The sequence below is a fragment of the Quercus lobata genome, chromosome 3 (assembly GCF_001633185.2).
Source record: "Quercus lobata isolate SW786 chromosome 3, ValleyOak3.0 Primary Assembly, whole genome shotgun sequence".
NCBI classification, from domain to species: Eukaryota; Viridiplantae; Streptophyta; class Magnoliopsida; order Fagales; family Fagaceae; genus Quercus; species Quercus lobata.
The window spans coordinates 60,212,306-60,228,685 of record NC_044906.1 but is presented as its reverse complement, the minus strand read 5'-3'; the positions used below and the strand labels follow the sequence as shown (position 1 = coordinate 60,228,685).

The following is a 16,380-nucleotide window of genomic DNA, read 5'->3' as shown; positions in this document are numbered from 1 at the left end:
ACATTAAAAAATAATAAAAAATAAAAATTAACTTAATCACATTTTCTTTATTTTTCTTTCAATACAAATAAACTTCATACATAACATACAATATTATATATACATTAATTGAGCCTCATACTTATGAATTAGTTAACAATCACGTTATTAATTATTATGTTTGAGCTCGACTTCTTTAATAGTCAACTTAGGTTTTAGTTTAGCTCATTTGTTAAATAAAAATACATAAACAAGCTTTTTTTTTCCTGAAACGAGTTCAAATTGTTCATAAACAACTTGATTCATTTACAATAGCAACAAAACCTCTTTATGATAAGAATTAGAAAGCTCAAATTGGGATAGGCTGCAATCTACGTTGTTTATTATTAGGGCAGTACATTAAATCCACTAAACTAATGAACTCAACCAATCCAACTCTTTTGGTTTTTCGTTGATGTTGGGTCTCAATTTTTGTTTGAAGAGCAGGGTTGGATGGGATTGGCAAATTTTTAAACCCGAGTAACCTGACACAACTCACATTATTATAATTAGCAAAGCAATATATTTATATATGTATTTTGCATATTTTGAGACCTAGTTTAAATTTTTTAGTTTAATTTAGTTTTTGTTGAACTTTCAATATTAGGTCTAATTGTATATATTGAAATTATTTATTGACTGTAGATTCTGCTTAACTCAACTGGTAAAATTTAACTTTTTAATTTGGGGCCTAGCAAAAGGCCCAAACCTGATTCTTAGGTGTTGAGTTGGATTAGTTTTTGAAATTGTTATAAGTTGGGTTGGTTTCTCAACTTTAGAAGCTTGGATTGACTTAAAATTACCCTCCAACTAAGCCCAATTTAATCCATGAACACCCCAACTCAGTACCAAGTTGGGCCAAACATTGCTGAAGTTTGAAATCTGAGGATATACAGTAAAGTGACATGAAAAATGATAATCTTTTGTAAGACGGTTTCGTTTGGTACAAATTTGAAAATCGCTATATGCATTGTCCGAAAACTAGTTGAAAAGGAAGATGAGTATTAAAAAAAGTTAGATTTATGGGATTATAAATAAGAGATAACTATATTATTCAAACAAGAGACACCAGCCACATAGAATACTTTATTATTTTACAAAATATTGTTTATAACATAATATACAACATGCACTGTAGGGAAAAAAAAACTTTTGAGATATGAGCTAGTTAGGCTTCATGACAATTGACGGTACCAAATGCTCAAACAGATAAAGAGGGTGAAATTTTGAAGTCCAGATCCCAGAGATCAAAGGTTCCCTTAACAAAATCATAGTGGGCACCCTTCAAAGCTAGTGTTTTCTTCACCAAACCATCTCTCACAAATGGATATGTCAATAGGTTTCCCAGTGATACATTCACAGCCTCCTGCATTAGGATCACACACACATGCCATACAATGTCAAGATCAAATTAACGAAGCCTTTTTTGGATTTCTACTCTTACAATATAATTCACAATTTATGACTGTGTTAAATTACTGATTATTCCAAAAGCTTGAGCTATTGGGATATGATAAATTTAATCATTTTGCCGCATACTTCTAACACTCCTCATTATGTGTGAACCCAAATTCCTTTTTAATAGATGTGACTCAACACGTGAAATTTTAAATATGAGATAGAGTGAAAGAAACAGAGATCGAACTTAGGATTGTTCCAAACCATGTTAAATTACATATTGTCCAAAAATTTTAAATTATTAGAATATGGTAAATTTAATCATTTAACCACATATTTTTAACAACTATATATTAAAGAAATAGGAATAGGAGCAATGCCATTTATATATAACTATGTGCAGCTGTGTAAGGAGCAGATTTTAGAGTGTTTAATTATTATAAACAGTACTAACTGGTGGATCACAGTTATTTAGTTCTTCATTACACATGCATTTCTGGTTTGATGCTGATGAATTTGATCCTAGTGCTATGTGCAACATGTCTAAGAAGTACCAAACCATCAAGTTGCTTAATTAGCATTGGTAGCGTTTGGACTTGAGATTAGAGCATAAAAAAGAAGTGTCATCTCCAATGAACCTTCTTGTACTCTCTATTTCACTTTTCAAGGATAATTGGATCTTGTTAATGGCTGTGATGTACTATATTTGAATTTTACTTTCCCCTAAGAATTAAGTATACAAAGGAAAGTACATGTATAAAACCATCTTGAATTTGTGTGCACGATATTGTATAATTTACCTTCTCGCAGTTGGTGCACTGCTCCGAGAAACTTAACCCACTGTATTCTGCCTTAACCTTGGCCTTTGCAGGTGAGCAGATTTGGACCCAATGCTCTATGAAATCACTGAAAGTTCAATACACAGAAAAGAAGACCGTTAAGTACGGCACACAATCTTCTGCTCCCACCTGTTTTTTTTTTTAACTTCTAGTTCTAGGTAGCAATGCACATAGAGGGAATTCTAAGAACTCAACAGAAGATGATTCTCTCCTTTTAAATTGGATCAGTTTCATGGTTTAGATTAAATATTACGTGAGAATACTAAGGACTGAATAAAAAATAATTTTCTCTAGTTAAAATTGATCTATATAATAGTTTAGGTTATTGAACATTACAAATCTAAAAGTGTTGTTTGCAAATGTTATGTTCTTTATAGTATTTTTCAATGACTTGACACTCAAAATATATTGTTAAATTCATGAAATAAAATCATAATCAGAAACAAACTCTCTTCAATTTTAAAGTGAGAAATGGAGAGAATCTTGTTTCGAACTTTACTTACAGGTTCATCTTAGTCGGTATCAACTGACTCTAATTAATTTGTGAGAAAAAAAGCAATATAAATTTAATTGGAGAGAAGAAATTAAGCAATAACATTAACAAGGGGGTTCAACTGCACCAGTACATACTACATAGTAGATATGGTCCATCTTAAGCATAACCAACATATACTTGCTAAAGAGATAAGCCTATCTAGAATAATTAACCAAAAATATTGTCATGTTCTCCTTGATAAAATAAAGATTAAGACCCATTTATGGAACCTGATTCCTTTGAATTTTTAAATTGACTTGGGAAGACATAATGGATCAAAGAAACTAGATTCGTATATTGGTATATGCCAAAGCCCAAAGGTAATTAAAGTAAGACGGTTGTCCTTCTTGCTTTATTAGACTTTTTGGATGCCTCCAAGAATATGGCACTACTGGAAAATTAAGGATAAAATATATCCTATTCCTTATTTTCAGTTTTAGAGATGAAAGCGATTTGTTCATCAAAAAAAAAAGAAAAAAAAAAGAAAGAGATGAAAGCGATTTGGTTGATAGTTTACACGCTTAATATATTATTATAAAGTTAACATGAGTGCAAAACTTTAATTTTGAAGTTTTGGAAAAGAAAACTTAACCAAGTGCTTTCTGAATAGGTTTCTCAAAAAAGAAAAGGAAAAAAAAAAGTGCTTTCTGAATATGTTAAACATTCCAGCATCTATTTGCAAATATTCGTGCTTACAAAAGTAGGCAAAGAATATTGATGTCATCACGATAAAAGACTTACCTAGCAGTGGTCCCATCATCGGGGATAGACATGAGCCCCTTTATACCACCACAACAGCTGTGTCCAATGACCACAATATGTTCCACCTGAGACACATTCTTTCTAGTTAAGTTTCCCATGAATTACGGGGGGAACATTAAGGCATGAAGTAACCTATAAGCATTTATTTTCTGCCATATATTTTAAATGTATGGTGCTAAATAAAATGTAGGAGATAGATAGCCGAAATGGAAGCATAACATAGGGTAAGGCTTGGGTATTTGTATTTCTATGAGTGAAGTAGAATTTTTTTTTGTGTTACGATGAATCTAATTTGGGAATTTATAGGAGGTAAAACTCTAAACTAATTATATATTAAGTCATTAATTATGGTACAAATATGATTGGACTTGATATATTTTTAACATAAGGTAAGGCTTGGGTTCAGTACTCTTGTAAACTGGACTCAATAGCATGAAAATACATAACAAATGTTGGATGTATACTGAGTACACTATACTTATGGTTTGTTTGGATTGAGCGGGAGAGAGGAAAAGTAGTGGAGAGTTGGTAAAAAATAAGTTTAATTTTCAGTCAATTCTACTATACTCATTTTTTCCTCCCTCTCTCCTCAATCCAAACAAGCCATTAAAGGCGTATCCATAAATGTGAATGGGTCTAATAAAAATTGTGCAAACTCATAAATGTGAATTGGACTAATAAAAATGGTGGAAACTGGGAAAGCAAACCCATCTCTTTGACTAATAACTAATAATGGCTTTGATTTGGAATGGGTAGACATTGAAATTTAAAAAGCAAAGCATCTCTTTGGGGGGTCTGGTGGGCACGTGAATTAGGTGGCGTCAACTTTGGGGACTACGCGGGAGGGAGTGGGTGGGGAGCCCTCAATGAATGGTTGATAACACATTTTGACACCACTACAGTCTCCTCTACCAAAAGAGCCAAACCAGTACCGCTAAACAACTCATTGACGTGTGAGAATAAAGTTGAGACATTAAAAAAGAGTGTCTATTATATTCACCTTCAGATGCAGTACTGCATATTCGATGGCAGCCCCCCCTCCTGAATATTTTGTCTGCGTAAGCAAAGGCCAGTCAACCAACCAAATAGTATAATTCAAATGTGCAACAACAACAACAACAAAAAAAGAGAGTAAACAAATAAATAATGAACATAAAAAATAAAGCTTTTGAAAAATTGATTAAGAGTTTGTTAATGGAATATTGTAAATGTGTAATAATATAGATAATTGCATTTTACATTTCATGCAATGATGAAGCATTGGCTAGCTGCACCCACTGGATCAAGGTCTTTTTAATTCTTTTCTTTCTATTCGATAATTTGATAGTTATAAGTTTTAATGGGGAAGATTTGAATCTCGAGCTTGTCTATTGAAAGTGTCAGAAAGTGTCAATTGAGAGCTTTAGATCAAGGTTCTTATGAAAACAAAAACCAAGAAAATCACAAGCCCACCAAAGGTGACTGCTAAAACTAGTAGACTTTCAACTCTTGAATTCCAAGACATTCTATTTCTGGATGAAATGTGAACAAAAAAAATTGTAATTTTAGTGACGGTTTGTAAAAGCAAACCTTGTCAAATGGTGGGACCATGTTGGCGATATTTCGTATCATAAAGGCCTCCCCAGGTTGGAAATTCAGGATATGTGAGGGGCAAACCCGAGAGTCTGAGCATGCAAATACCATAAACTGCATAGATACAAAGATATGTACATGTTAAATTGGACTCATTCACAAGCTAAATTAATTAGGAAGAATAAAATGTACTTTGGTTTTGAGTCTTTTGACCCCTTGCTCTGGTTATTGATTACGACTCTTTCGAATGGGCAAATGCAGTTGTGGAACAAACAAAATCCCAAAAGGACTACACGAAAGATTACAACTTTTTCAAGCACTACCAGCAATTAAAAAAAAAAAGGGCAATCATTATAGTTCCATTTTACTCTCAGGGTAACAATTATGTCCACTAAAAAGGGTGCCCTTTTTATCCGAAACACTGATTTATGTCTAATAAGTATAAAGTAACGGGTTTTATATTAACTTATGCTCCTATAGTATATATTAATAAATTATTTTAAAAAAAAAATTTATGAAAAAAAATGAAAAAGTAGCTAAACTTTTTTTACATTTTTTTTTTGGATAAATTTACAATTTTATTTTAGTTCTCATAAAAATTTTCTTAAAATGAATGCTTAGTAAATGTCTTAAGAATAAACATTAATCAGACATGTAACATAAGTAATAACAAGTCAAAATACAATTAACTTTCTGTTTTATTTTTTGAAAATGATAAAAAACGCAGTTTCTTAAATAGTTAAAAAAAATTAAATAAAATCTTTTACATCGGAAATGGGATTACAAACCTTGGGCTTTTGGCCTTTGGCAAGTTCACCGTACAACTCAGGATTCTTCCTGAAAAAAGGCATGCCACCAATCAGTGTATAGAAAAGTAAATACAGACAATCCACTGCACATCTGATACTAATATGCTTAATTAAATAATTTTGTCCCCAAAACAAAAGTAAGTACCTAGATTTTCTGCTACTGATAACACAACTGTTTGTTAAAATCTTTGGAGCTTTTTTGAGCTCCAACAATCCATGAAATGTCCAAATTATTTAGACCATGTCCCTTTTATTGCTATTATTTAGGATAAGACTATTTCAATTTTTTTTTTTTTCAACGAGACATAAATGTCCACATCACAAACAATAATAAAAAAAGTGGACCGCAGACCTACTCTATTTTTATATGCATATTGGTGCATAGATACAATCATTAATGGATTTGAAAATGCATTACCCACCATTATTTATGAAAATCTCTGTACCCGAACACTGAATGCGTTTTGTGTTACCAAACAACTGGAAGTTTTTAAAGTGAAAAGGTCCTAAAACCAAATCCGAATCCACTAGTTAATGTTCATCTAATAACGCCTTTGTTTGACACTTCTATGAGGTGGTATCTTCTGCTTGATAATACCATTCTCTAATGTTACTTGGGGTCCATCAATGTGAGAGACTTATAATTACGTCGATTTCAATTATTGTGAGAAAGTGGCTTTAGAAATTATTCACAAGATAATTTTTTCTTTCAAAAACTATAAGGCAAATCACAAGATATATTTAATGGCATTTAATAATTTAAACTAAAAAAAGAAAAAAGAAAAACCCAAACAAATTGGAGCAAATTTCTAATGTTTTTTAAAATAAAAAATAAGTCTAATCCACCTAGGTTCGAGTCTCGTTGTCAACAGGAGTCCATTGGTGGATATTCACACAGGTTTGCTCATGGACTTCAACTTTAGTGCCCTCCCTGGGAGCTGACATAACCTAACAAACCCCTATTTTGTTAACCAAAAATATTTTGTATACCAGATGTCACTAAGGGAAGACTCGACATGTGAAAGATCTATCAGCATGATGACATACCATTTTTGAAAGTCCATTGTATAGGAGCACTGAACCGTCTAATTTTTAAGATAAAATTTTAATAATTGACAATTTCAATATATAAGGAATATACATTTAGGGGGGAAAAAAATTACTAATTTTAATGGAAACGCAAATGGAAAGATCCCAAATTCCCATGTAACATGTACACGGCATATTCCATTTCCAGAAAATGAGGAAATGGACTTTTGAGTTATTTGAGAGAAAAACATACTCAAATTTCTCTTTCTTGAAGTGGATGAACCCGGTTTTGATCCTATCAACCGGGTCAAACTGGTTCGAATCGGACTTCTCCAACTCCGCTGTTATCTGCTTGATCTTGGCGGCGGCGACAGCCCCGAGATCAGCTTTGTCACTGTAACATAAAAAATTAGTTTAGCCACCGTCAGATTTTTTTCAGAACAGTGAGTGAGTCAGTTACAACGTGGGACCCGACGTGACATAAGCTGATCTAAAATCTAATAACGTCGTTTCTTTACCGGGTCCCACGTGGTAACAATCACCTAAACCGCGTAAGCAAAATGTTGTCTGAAATTAATGCGAGGGGAGTTAAGAAAGGGATTTGAAATGACATTAAAGGACAGTAAGTTATTGTCTATTTACGAGAACAGAGAACAAGACAGAAACTGTACCTGAGAAGCTTCGTGAGTCCTGCTATGGCCTCCTCGTATGACTCAGTAGTTGCCATGTCTTCTTGTTTCTGATAATTCCCAAATAATTTAACATAGAAAACAGCTCAAAAAACCAGTTCGATGATTGAACAATATCATAATTCGTAAAGAATATAACAAATTGTATTTATTTTTATATGAGAAATTCAACCGTTTGGCTTATTATTTAAAAAAAAAAAAAAAACAAATCAAAGAATTTACACAAGCTTGGAATCAAAATGGATTTTTTATTTTCCTTACAGAATATACGATTCTGTGAACAGAAATCAGGTAAAAATTAGACATATTATTTGTGAGACTAAAGTCTCATATTCATCAGAATTCATCAGCTAAAATGATCAGAGCAAGATTGCATTTCTTTTCACCTTCCCTTGTTTGGATTGACTTAGAATTCATCTAAATTACCAATAAGAAACGTTGAGAGAGAATTAGAAACAAGCCAAACAGATCTAAAGCAAGCCTTTTAACTCGCTCAAATTCAAAAACAAAAAGAATTGCAGAAAATTTAAAAAATAAAAAATAAATAAAGAAGAAGAAGAAGACAGAATTGTGAGCGTGAATTACATAGAAAGAAATCAAATTCTCTGAGGAAACAATAGTACTATATATGATCCGAATCTAGATGTACGTAAAAACAGCAGTACTAAGAAAGTGTGATCAGTAGCTAAGTTGCAGAGAGAAAGAAAGAGCATCTGTACGGACCTTTCTCTGTGATTCTTTCCCAGGTGCTGTGTTTTATTCAGAGAAAGAGAATTTTAACAACAACGTAAGCCACTCCATCACACACCTTCACTTTATAGGAAGGCTGGCTCTCTCTCTCTCTCTCTCTGTGTGTTTCTATTTATAAAAATTTACCAATCATGGTACCCTTCATTGCTAGAACTAGTAAAATCCCCGTGATTAAATCCCAAACACGGATCAAAAAAGGTAATTTACCTGTATATTTATAAAAGGATTACTTTTTAGGATTAGACAGTCTGTTAAAAAGATACCTCCGATTCTATTTAAAATGTCTACAAGATAAACACTCTTATTAATTTATCTCTTTAAAACAAACTTATCTAAAAAAAAATTTAAAAAGGGAAAATTTTGACACTAGAAAAAAAAAATGAAACATGAAATTGGGTCGCATTTTGTTTTTGTTTATATTTGATGGTGATTTGGTTTATAAACTATTTTTTTAAAAAAAAATTTCTAAAAGAAAAAAGTAATAAATTTTTTAGTAGTTTTTTTTTTCCTAAAAAAATTGATAATAATTTTTTTTTTTCCTAAAATTGTCTATTAACAAATGAGAAAGTTATGTCCACAATATTTTCACAATATTTTTACAACAAATCTTAAGTAGCAGGTTGCTACAGGTTGTTATTGATGAGGTAAAAAAATAATTTTAATAATAGATTCAAATTATAACTAATAATAAATAATTATTTATGATTTGTTATGAAAATGTTGTGAATATAGTACTTCTCATTAACAAATCTCTAAACCCACCCAATGACTGACTCTATTTGTATATGTAACTTAATGCTTTTTTTTTTTTTTTTTTTTGAGAACTAGTTTCAACTTATGGCATTCATTCCTAATAATAGTTTTTTATTATCAGACCAAGACACCAATGGTTTTTGGTGTAGGCAGGAATTGAAACACAAATTTTTTATTCAACCATCAGAAACTTTATAAGTTAAGTTAACCGAAAACCACATTAAACAGTAATGTTAATTAGTAAAACTTATCCATTTTTAAAGAGTAATGATGTTACGTATATTAATTTGTTGTTTCATGTTTGTTGGGAATTACCATATTTATAGATTATAGATATTAGTTAAGATAAAGATTAGTGTGAGTAGGAAGTTGTTAGTATTTTAGTTGTATTTGGATTGTATTGTTAGTGTTAGTGCCTTAGTGGTGTCCTAGTTTTAAAAGTGTCCTAGTTTTAAAAGCACGGCTATTGTGGCCATAAGTTTATGAGACGCGCTCCATTGTTTTAGGCCTTTACATTACTTTGTTATATTTAAATAGCTAAAGTTATTCTCAATAAAATATATCAGATAAGTTTAATTAAATTGAATCTTAATTGGTTTTCAGAGGTCGGGATTTCCTCAATCAAATCCAAATTTTATCCCTTTGTTGTCTTTTGTTCTTATTACATATCAAGTGTTTCAATATAATCAACCAAAATTCTATTTCATTTTCTTTAAATATTTCTATTTTTCCTCTCCAAAAAATTGTGTACGTATCAAATGATTCCGTGTAGGCAAGTGTAGTTTGAAACAATGAGATTACAAGAGATCTTATCCGTTAATGGATCGGAGAGCTATGAAATTGATGGTTATGATTGGCTTTTGGTCTGTGGGTGCTAAAATTATTTTTAATTTTATTTTATTTTTTTTGGTGTATTTAATTTTATTTTATGATAGGGTGGACAGAATCTTTTTGGGTCTAACAGATAAGTTCAATAAAGGACAAAGAGGAAAGCTTTCTCCGAAAAAAAAAAGGGACAAAGAGGAAAGCTTTCTCAAAAAAAAAAAAAAAAAAAAAAAAAAAAAAAAAGGAGGAAAGAAAAAGAAAGATCGACGCCTTAAAATTTACAGCACTATTTGTAGAGAGCCCGTGAGAATAATAAAGTCAACTAAAGACGACAAATTATGGGTGCCACGTGTCCTGTAGATGAGCTTGATGAAGGACAGCAAATAAGGCACTTATAAAAATAAATAAATAAACTAAAATATAAAAATTGGAGAACAGAAAATTGACGGCCATGAATTTATGATTAGAAAGCGGAGTGGGCGAGCGCGTGATAAGAAGTATTAGTATAATTATGCATGATTGTAGCAAGAGTTTTCTATTTTGATGAATTGTTGGCATCAAATGAACCTCCTCCTCCTCCTCCTCCTCCTCATCTTCTTCTTTTTAAATAAAATTGGAAATTTGGAAATGAATCCTAAATATTTCTATGTGAAGAGAAGTGCTTTGTTTATAACATTTTCACAATACTTTTATAATAAATTTTAAGTAACAAGTTATTATAAGTTTTTAATTTAAAATCACTATTGAAATTACTTTTTTGTAGTTTCTCAAAAAAAATTTATTTTTTTTACACCAATAACAATAAGTAACAATTTAAAACTTAGAATTTTTTGTGAAAATATTATGAATATAACATGAACATAATAAGGGGATATTTTGTTTTGATTCTATTTTGTCTCTAGCCCAATTCCAAGAGACAATTGGACCTTCCATGTGATTAAGGGCCATTTTAGAGTCTTCTCGACCAAAAAAAAAAAAAAAAAGAGGGCGGGGAGTTTAGGGGTTTTTGGCTTCTTAAAAGCCACAACATTATTGAGAAATCAAATTACAGTTATTTTAGAAGAAGCTTTCAATTTGCTTCTTAAAAATTCTAAAAAATTAAATCATATTCACATGATTAACAAAAAGCAAATGCAACCTTACCATATATTTGGATGAGAGAAATTGAAATTTGAAGAGAAAATCTCAAATGGTGAGATTTTTTATAAGTTCATTATTTAAAATCTTAATAATTACAAATATTATTGTTTAGAAAAATGATGAGGGCCCTTCCTAATGTTTTCAATTGAAATGTTTAGGACTCAAATTCCATTATTGTAACTAAAAAAAAAAAAAAAGAAGGAAGGATGAGAAGGAAATTTATAGACCTATCATCCATGACCATCAAGAAACACTTTAATACCTCGCTCTATTACAATCCCTTAGATGGTGCTAATGAATTTCAATCCCTCAAATTTTAGCTAATTTTCCCCCTTATTAAATTTGGAATTTCTTTATTACCAGACATGACACACCAGAACAAATAATTTTATATTTTATCATATGCCCAAATTCTACCTACAATTATTTCAATCAAATTACTAGACAACCCACGACTGACTTTTGTTTTCAAAATATTTAAACACCCTCAAAGAAGAACCCCACAAAACAAAAGTCTAAATCCATTAAAGAAGTTCGTTGTATTAGACTTTTACACAGGCAAATGGTCTAACACGTCGTGACTCATTAAACACCTTCACTCATTTATATCCCCAAATATGATTTAATTCATGACTAATGGGGTTTCCCCCAGTTCGTTCTTTCCTGTGTAAATCGGAATTGAGGCACAAAAGTCTATGACTCTATGGGTCAAGTAACATGCCATCAAATCTCACAAACAAAAACCCAACTTAGACAATGAATTTGATCATTAGCTTGATTGAATGATTGAGATTTCTCGTCCATAAAAACAAATTCGTTCTTTTTCCTGTGTAAATTGGAATTGAGGCTCAAAAGTCTATGACTCTATGGTAACATGCCATCAAATCTCACAAACAAAAACCCAACTTAGACAATGAATTTGATCATTTGCTTGATTGGATGAATGAGATTTCTCGTCCACATACTTGCCTAAAAGATAAAAGAAATCAATGGGATTTCTTTTCAACACGGCGTTGGATACAACCGGGCTAGAACTTTATCACCTAGGTATTCAATAATGCAGACTTAACGACAGATTTTTGGGACCTTGTGAAGACCAATTAAAAATATTACATAGGCTTTCTAGAGAGGGCTATTTTTTTGTTTTTTGTTTTTGAGAATCTAACAGAGGACTTTCTTGTTTCATCATCACGTTAGGCAATTGATTTTCTGTCTGAGATAAAACATTTAATAAAACAAGTTGGCTCGGGTTTTATATTTGTATTTTATTTTGCTATTGCTGATGACCAAGAAACCGAGTGCTAAGACTGTTGAATTTGATTTCATTAAACTAATTTGACTATCTGACTTGAATATACTATTTTGGAACATAGGGAAACGAAGAAGAGGAAAAAAGAAGGGGCAAAGAGCCAAAAATATCCTCTTCCCATATCTTCTCCCATCCCAATAAAGGAAGTCTAATAAACAAAATTTTGGTCCAATTGTGGTGGATCGAATATTAGACCTTTTCTTTGGGAGAGGTTAGTTGGTACCGCTCGATTATTAAGCTTGTTCATACGAGTTATGTTAATTGTTTATTTGAACAATTGGAATCTTAATTGTAATGACTAAGGATAGCACTATTAAAATATTCTTTGTTTGAAGTGAATTGTGCTAACTGTTCAAATTAAATAGTACAAGTTATTCAAAGTGTATCAAGTTTCATGTTATTTAAAAATTTTAAATGATGTGACATTTTATAGACAGTCTAATTCAAAGAATAAAATTTTAATAATGAAATAGAATATTTAGACTCTCTACAATTTAAGTGAAATTGACATGTGATGAATACTATGCTCATAAAAAAAAATGACTATGTGCTTCAATGTAACAGTTAATACTCAATAGAACTTACCACCGAGACCTTGCTTGTACAACATAGCATCATGCACTTTTTAAGAGTCCCAGCCATGGTTCTTTTGGGGAAACCCTCTCTACCTATTTAAGAACAGAAAAACTAAACAAATTATAAGTCTTGAAGTTTGTAATTTCATTTTGTTAAATTGAACCCAAAAAAAGGTTACATTTGAGACAATAAATTATGGGATTAAAAATTGAGCAAAAAAATCCAATTGACTTTTCACGACTTCAACTTTTACAATCTAGAACAGTTCATGCTCATGTTCATAGACTTTTGGACAAAAAGCCCTTTAAAGCACTCCATAATTAAATTGACCACAGTTGGTGTGTGTGTGTGTGAATAATTGAACCTTTGCCTTAATGCTTAAGCCAAAAAAGGTCCAAGCTTTTTCCTGTTGAGAAAGAGAGAGAGTACCAGAGTATGAACTAGAATAGCTTTTCAGACTATGAAAATACCCTCCGTTCGACCAAGTCCAATTTGAAGAATGGTTCAACTGAAACTGAAAATCTGTGACTGTGTCTTTGTGTGTCTGGATGGGTCTACCTGGGAAAACATAAAAGGTGAGGCAGAAAATTCAAGTTGTGGCCATTGTTGTTGCGGACAAAATGTAAGACTTGGAAGTGGTCTCTCTACACTCTATGGATAAAATGAAAGCGAGAGGTGAACCAACAGGGGCTCGCTACCATTCTAAAGATGAGAATCCCATGTTGGACTAAGACATTCCTGTAATCATCTGAACCCAGTAGTGGTGAACAAGTTAAAAAATGTCTTTGTGTGGCAAACAAGTAAGCAATGAGACTGAGAATATACCAATACTAACCGTTTTTACAGTAAATTTAACAACTTGTCATCTTAGATAATTGTGAATTTTGTTGTATTTCTGGACTTATTAAATATCACAAGACCACCATGCACTCTTGACGTGGTAATTAATCTACAAGTATAAAGTTTTTATAGAGTGGGGGGCAAGAGTTAGGATTCAAGTCTCCAGCAGAAAAACTCACACACATATACAATTAGATTAGACTAAATTAGAATTTCTATCTTTATATATATACTAGTGAAAAGCCGGTGCTTCGCACGGTTTTATCATAAACTTATAGAATATATATTTTATAAGAGAAACAATAACCAAAAAAGTAATTATTATAATAACAAAAGGAATAAATTTTATTGGTATAACAACCTTCAAATTTAAAATGATAATACTTCAATAGAAAATTTTTAGCTTGTAACTTACAAATTGTGCTCTAATGAGACTTGTAGTTACATGTATCAAATTGTTTTTATTTGAATTTTGTATATAGTGAATCTGTAATATTATTAGCTACAATAATATTAATGAGAAAAAAAAATGTTAGAAGTTGATTTACATTTGGGAGATTGTTAAATACCTCATTGTACACTATATTTTCAGTGTATCCTTGTTCTTATTTGTTATTGTTCTTTATTAAAATCTTTAGTCCATGCAATTGGCCATGGCTGAACACTGGACTTGGCAAGTCCTTGATTTTTGTTTATTGTCATAGCATAACAAATTGTTTTATTAATCTTAAAAAAATATTAATTATGATATATTTTTTAACTATAATTAACATGTAATCATGTGAAGATTATCATTTTGAATGCTTTTTATTTGATAAAATCATATATGTTGAACCATATCAATCATATATGTGTAACAACAACGTATCACCATTGAATATCTCTTTGGCTACCAAGTCAAAAAGTAAAGTGCTGTGTAATTCATGTATGGTATATGTGGGGTCATGGGCCCAGATCATACAATTGGGTTTTGGGCTTAAGGCCCAAGCCAAGGATAAGGGACCGTCCAAGGATGGGTAAGTATAACCAAGGAAACCCATGCTAGTGTATAAGGAAGACAATATTGAACATAATGGCTTAGGAGTTTGTGCCAAGGATGAATTTGTCCTCGGCTAGCGAAGGCCGAGGTCCATAAAAGATGCCTATCATCTAAAGGTGTGATCCATGAAGTTCTGGAAATATGAATAAGCATTGCAGGAACAAAAGACAAAGAAGAATCCCAAAATATCTTGGGAAAAGCTGCTATCACCGCATTAATGAGAAAGTGACCTCTGTACAATATTATTGCGGCCTTACAACCACCTCAGAAGACTTCTAGAGGGAGCTGATGGGACAAGTATCAGCATAAACCATCAACTATCCACGTGTAGGGTGGAGATGAAGGAAGATATGTGGTATAAATAAGGGTAGAGACCCCAGAGATCAAAAAGGGGAAAAAGGAGAAGAGAAAGCACTATAGAAATCTCAACAACTCCTATAACCATTATCATCCAATATATACTAGAACAAAGCTCCTCAGAGTATGCCAAGGACAAACTTTCTTGTACAAACTTGGTTTGTTTCTGTTTGATTGTCTTGGAAACTCATTATAACTGTTATCCCATTCATTAAACCCTAGTTCTTCTACCCATTCTCTACAAATTTATTGTACTGGGTTCACTGGGCCAGTATCCCATACATTTTGGCCTTGGGCTAAAAATCGTGTCCCTACAATTGACGACATATGTGGGAAAAGCTTGTGTGATAGTGAGTGCAACGGTTAGTTATGATAGGATCAGGCCCTCATCAGCAAGAGTCCCTGGGGAAAGCCATTATGGTGGCCAATTTACTATGTGAGTAAGACACTACATGAGGCACACACAGTTGTTGTCCTAATTCAGCTTCCGCTCAGGTCTATACTTTGAAGTACGGATTATATGGGGAGGATTGCTAAATGGGGCACAGTTTTAGGGGCTTCTGACATCAAGTACATGCCTCGTTCCTCTGTCAAGGGTCAAGTCCTCACAAATCTGGTGGCCGAGTTCGCTGAACCTCCATTTGAGGAAGTGGCAGCAACACAGAGCGATTCAAGGGGGCTCCGCGGCGGGGCTGGTTCTGGAAGGTATATATTAATATCTTTTAATCTATTGAAGTGTTATACAAAGCCTTAGCTGTGTCAGGTCCCTCAGACCTCCTACTAAGAAGAACTTTAGCTATGTCGGATCCCCTCGGATCTCCTGCTAAGCGTTATACAGAGTCTTAGCTATGTCGGGTCCCTCAGATCTCCTGCTAAGAGGAACCTTAGCTATGTCGGATCCCCTCGGATCTCCTGCTAAGCGTTATACAGAGCCTTAGCTATGTCGAGTCCCTTAGACCTCCTGCTAAGAAGAACCTTAGCTATGTCGGATCCTCTCGAATCTCCTACTAAGCGTCATACAGAGCCTTAGCTATGTCGGGTCCCTCAAACCTTTTGATAAGAAGAACCTTAGTTATGTCGAATCCCCTCGAATCTCCTACTAAGCGTCATACAGAGCCTTAGCTATGTCAGGTCCCTCAA

The 16,380-nt window shown here is 32.6% G+C and overlaps 1 protein-coding gene across 3 annotated transcripts; it reads right to left on the bottom strand.

The window, feature by feature from the left end:
- Nucleotides 1-1,068: 1,068 nt before the first annotated feature.
- LOC115982582 (carbonic anhydrase 2-like) lies at nt 1,069-13,662 on the bottom strand. Of its 3 annotated transcripts, none has more exons than XM_031105215.1 (10): nt 13,434-13,662; nt 13,014-13,115; nt 7,634-7,701; nt 7,216-7,356; nt 5,913-5,961; nt 5,122-5,238; nt 4,553-4,606; nt 3,532-3,617; nt 2,217-2,322; nt 1,069-1,384 (listed from the first exon to the last, which is right to left on the bottom strand). In XM_031105215.1, the coding sequence occupies exons 2-10, from the start codon at nt 13,068-13,070 to the stop codon at nt 1,220-1,222; spliced, it is 843 nt and encodes a 280-aa protein (XP_030961075.1). In that variant the 5' UTR covers nt 13,071-13,115; nt 13,434-13,662; the 3' UTR covers nt 1,069-1,219. The 3 variants fall into 3 exon arrangements, with proteins under 3 accessions (XP_030961075.1, XP_030961074.1, XP_030961077.1); XM_031105214.1 differs by having other exon boundaries at nt 13,014-13,096; XM_031105217.1 differs by lacking the exons at nt 13,014-13,115; nt 13,434-13,662 and adding an exon at nt 8,375-8,542.
- Nucleotides 13,663-16,380: the final 2,718 nt, after the last annotated feature.

Coding starts and splice junctions, on each gene's coding strand:
- LOC115982582 (XM_031105215.1), bottom strand. CDS start 13,070: ATGGCTGGGACTCTTAAAAAGTGCATGATGCTATGTTGTACAAGCAAG. Junction 7,702..13,013: donor GTACAAGCAAGGTCTCGGTG/GTAAGTTCTATT, acceptor GGGAATTATCAG/AAACAAGAAGACATGGCAAC. Junction 1,385..2,216: donor AGTGCACCAACTGCGAGAAG/GTAAATTATACA, acceptor ATCCTAATGCAG/GAGGCTGTGAATGTATCACT.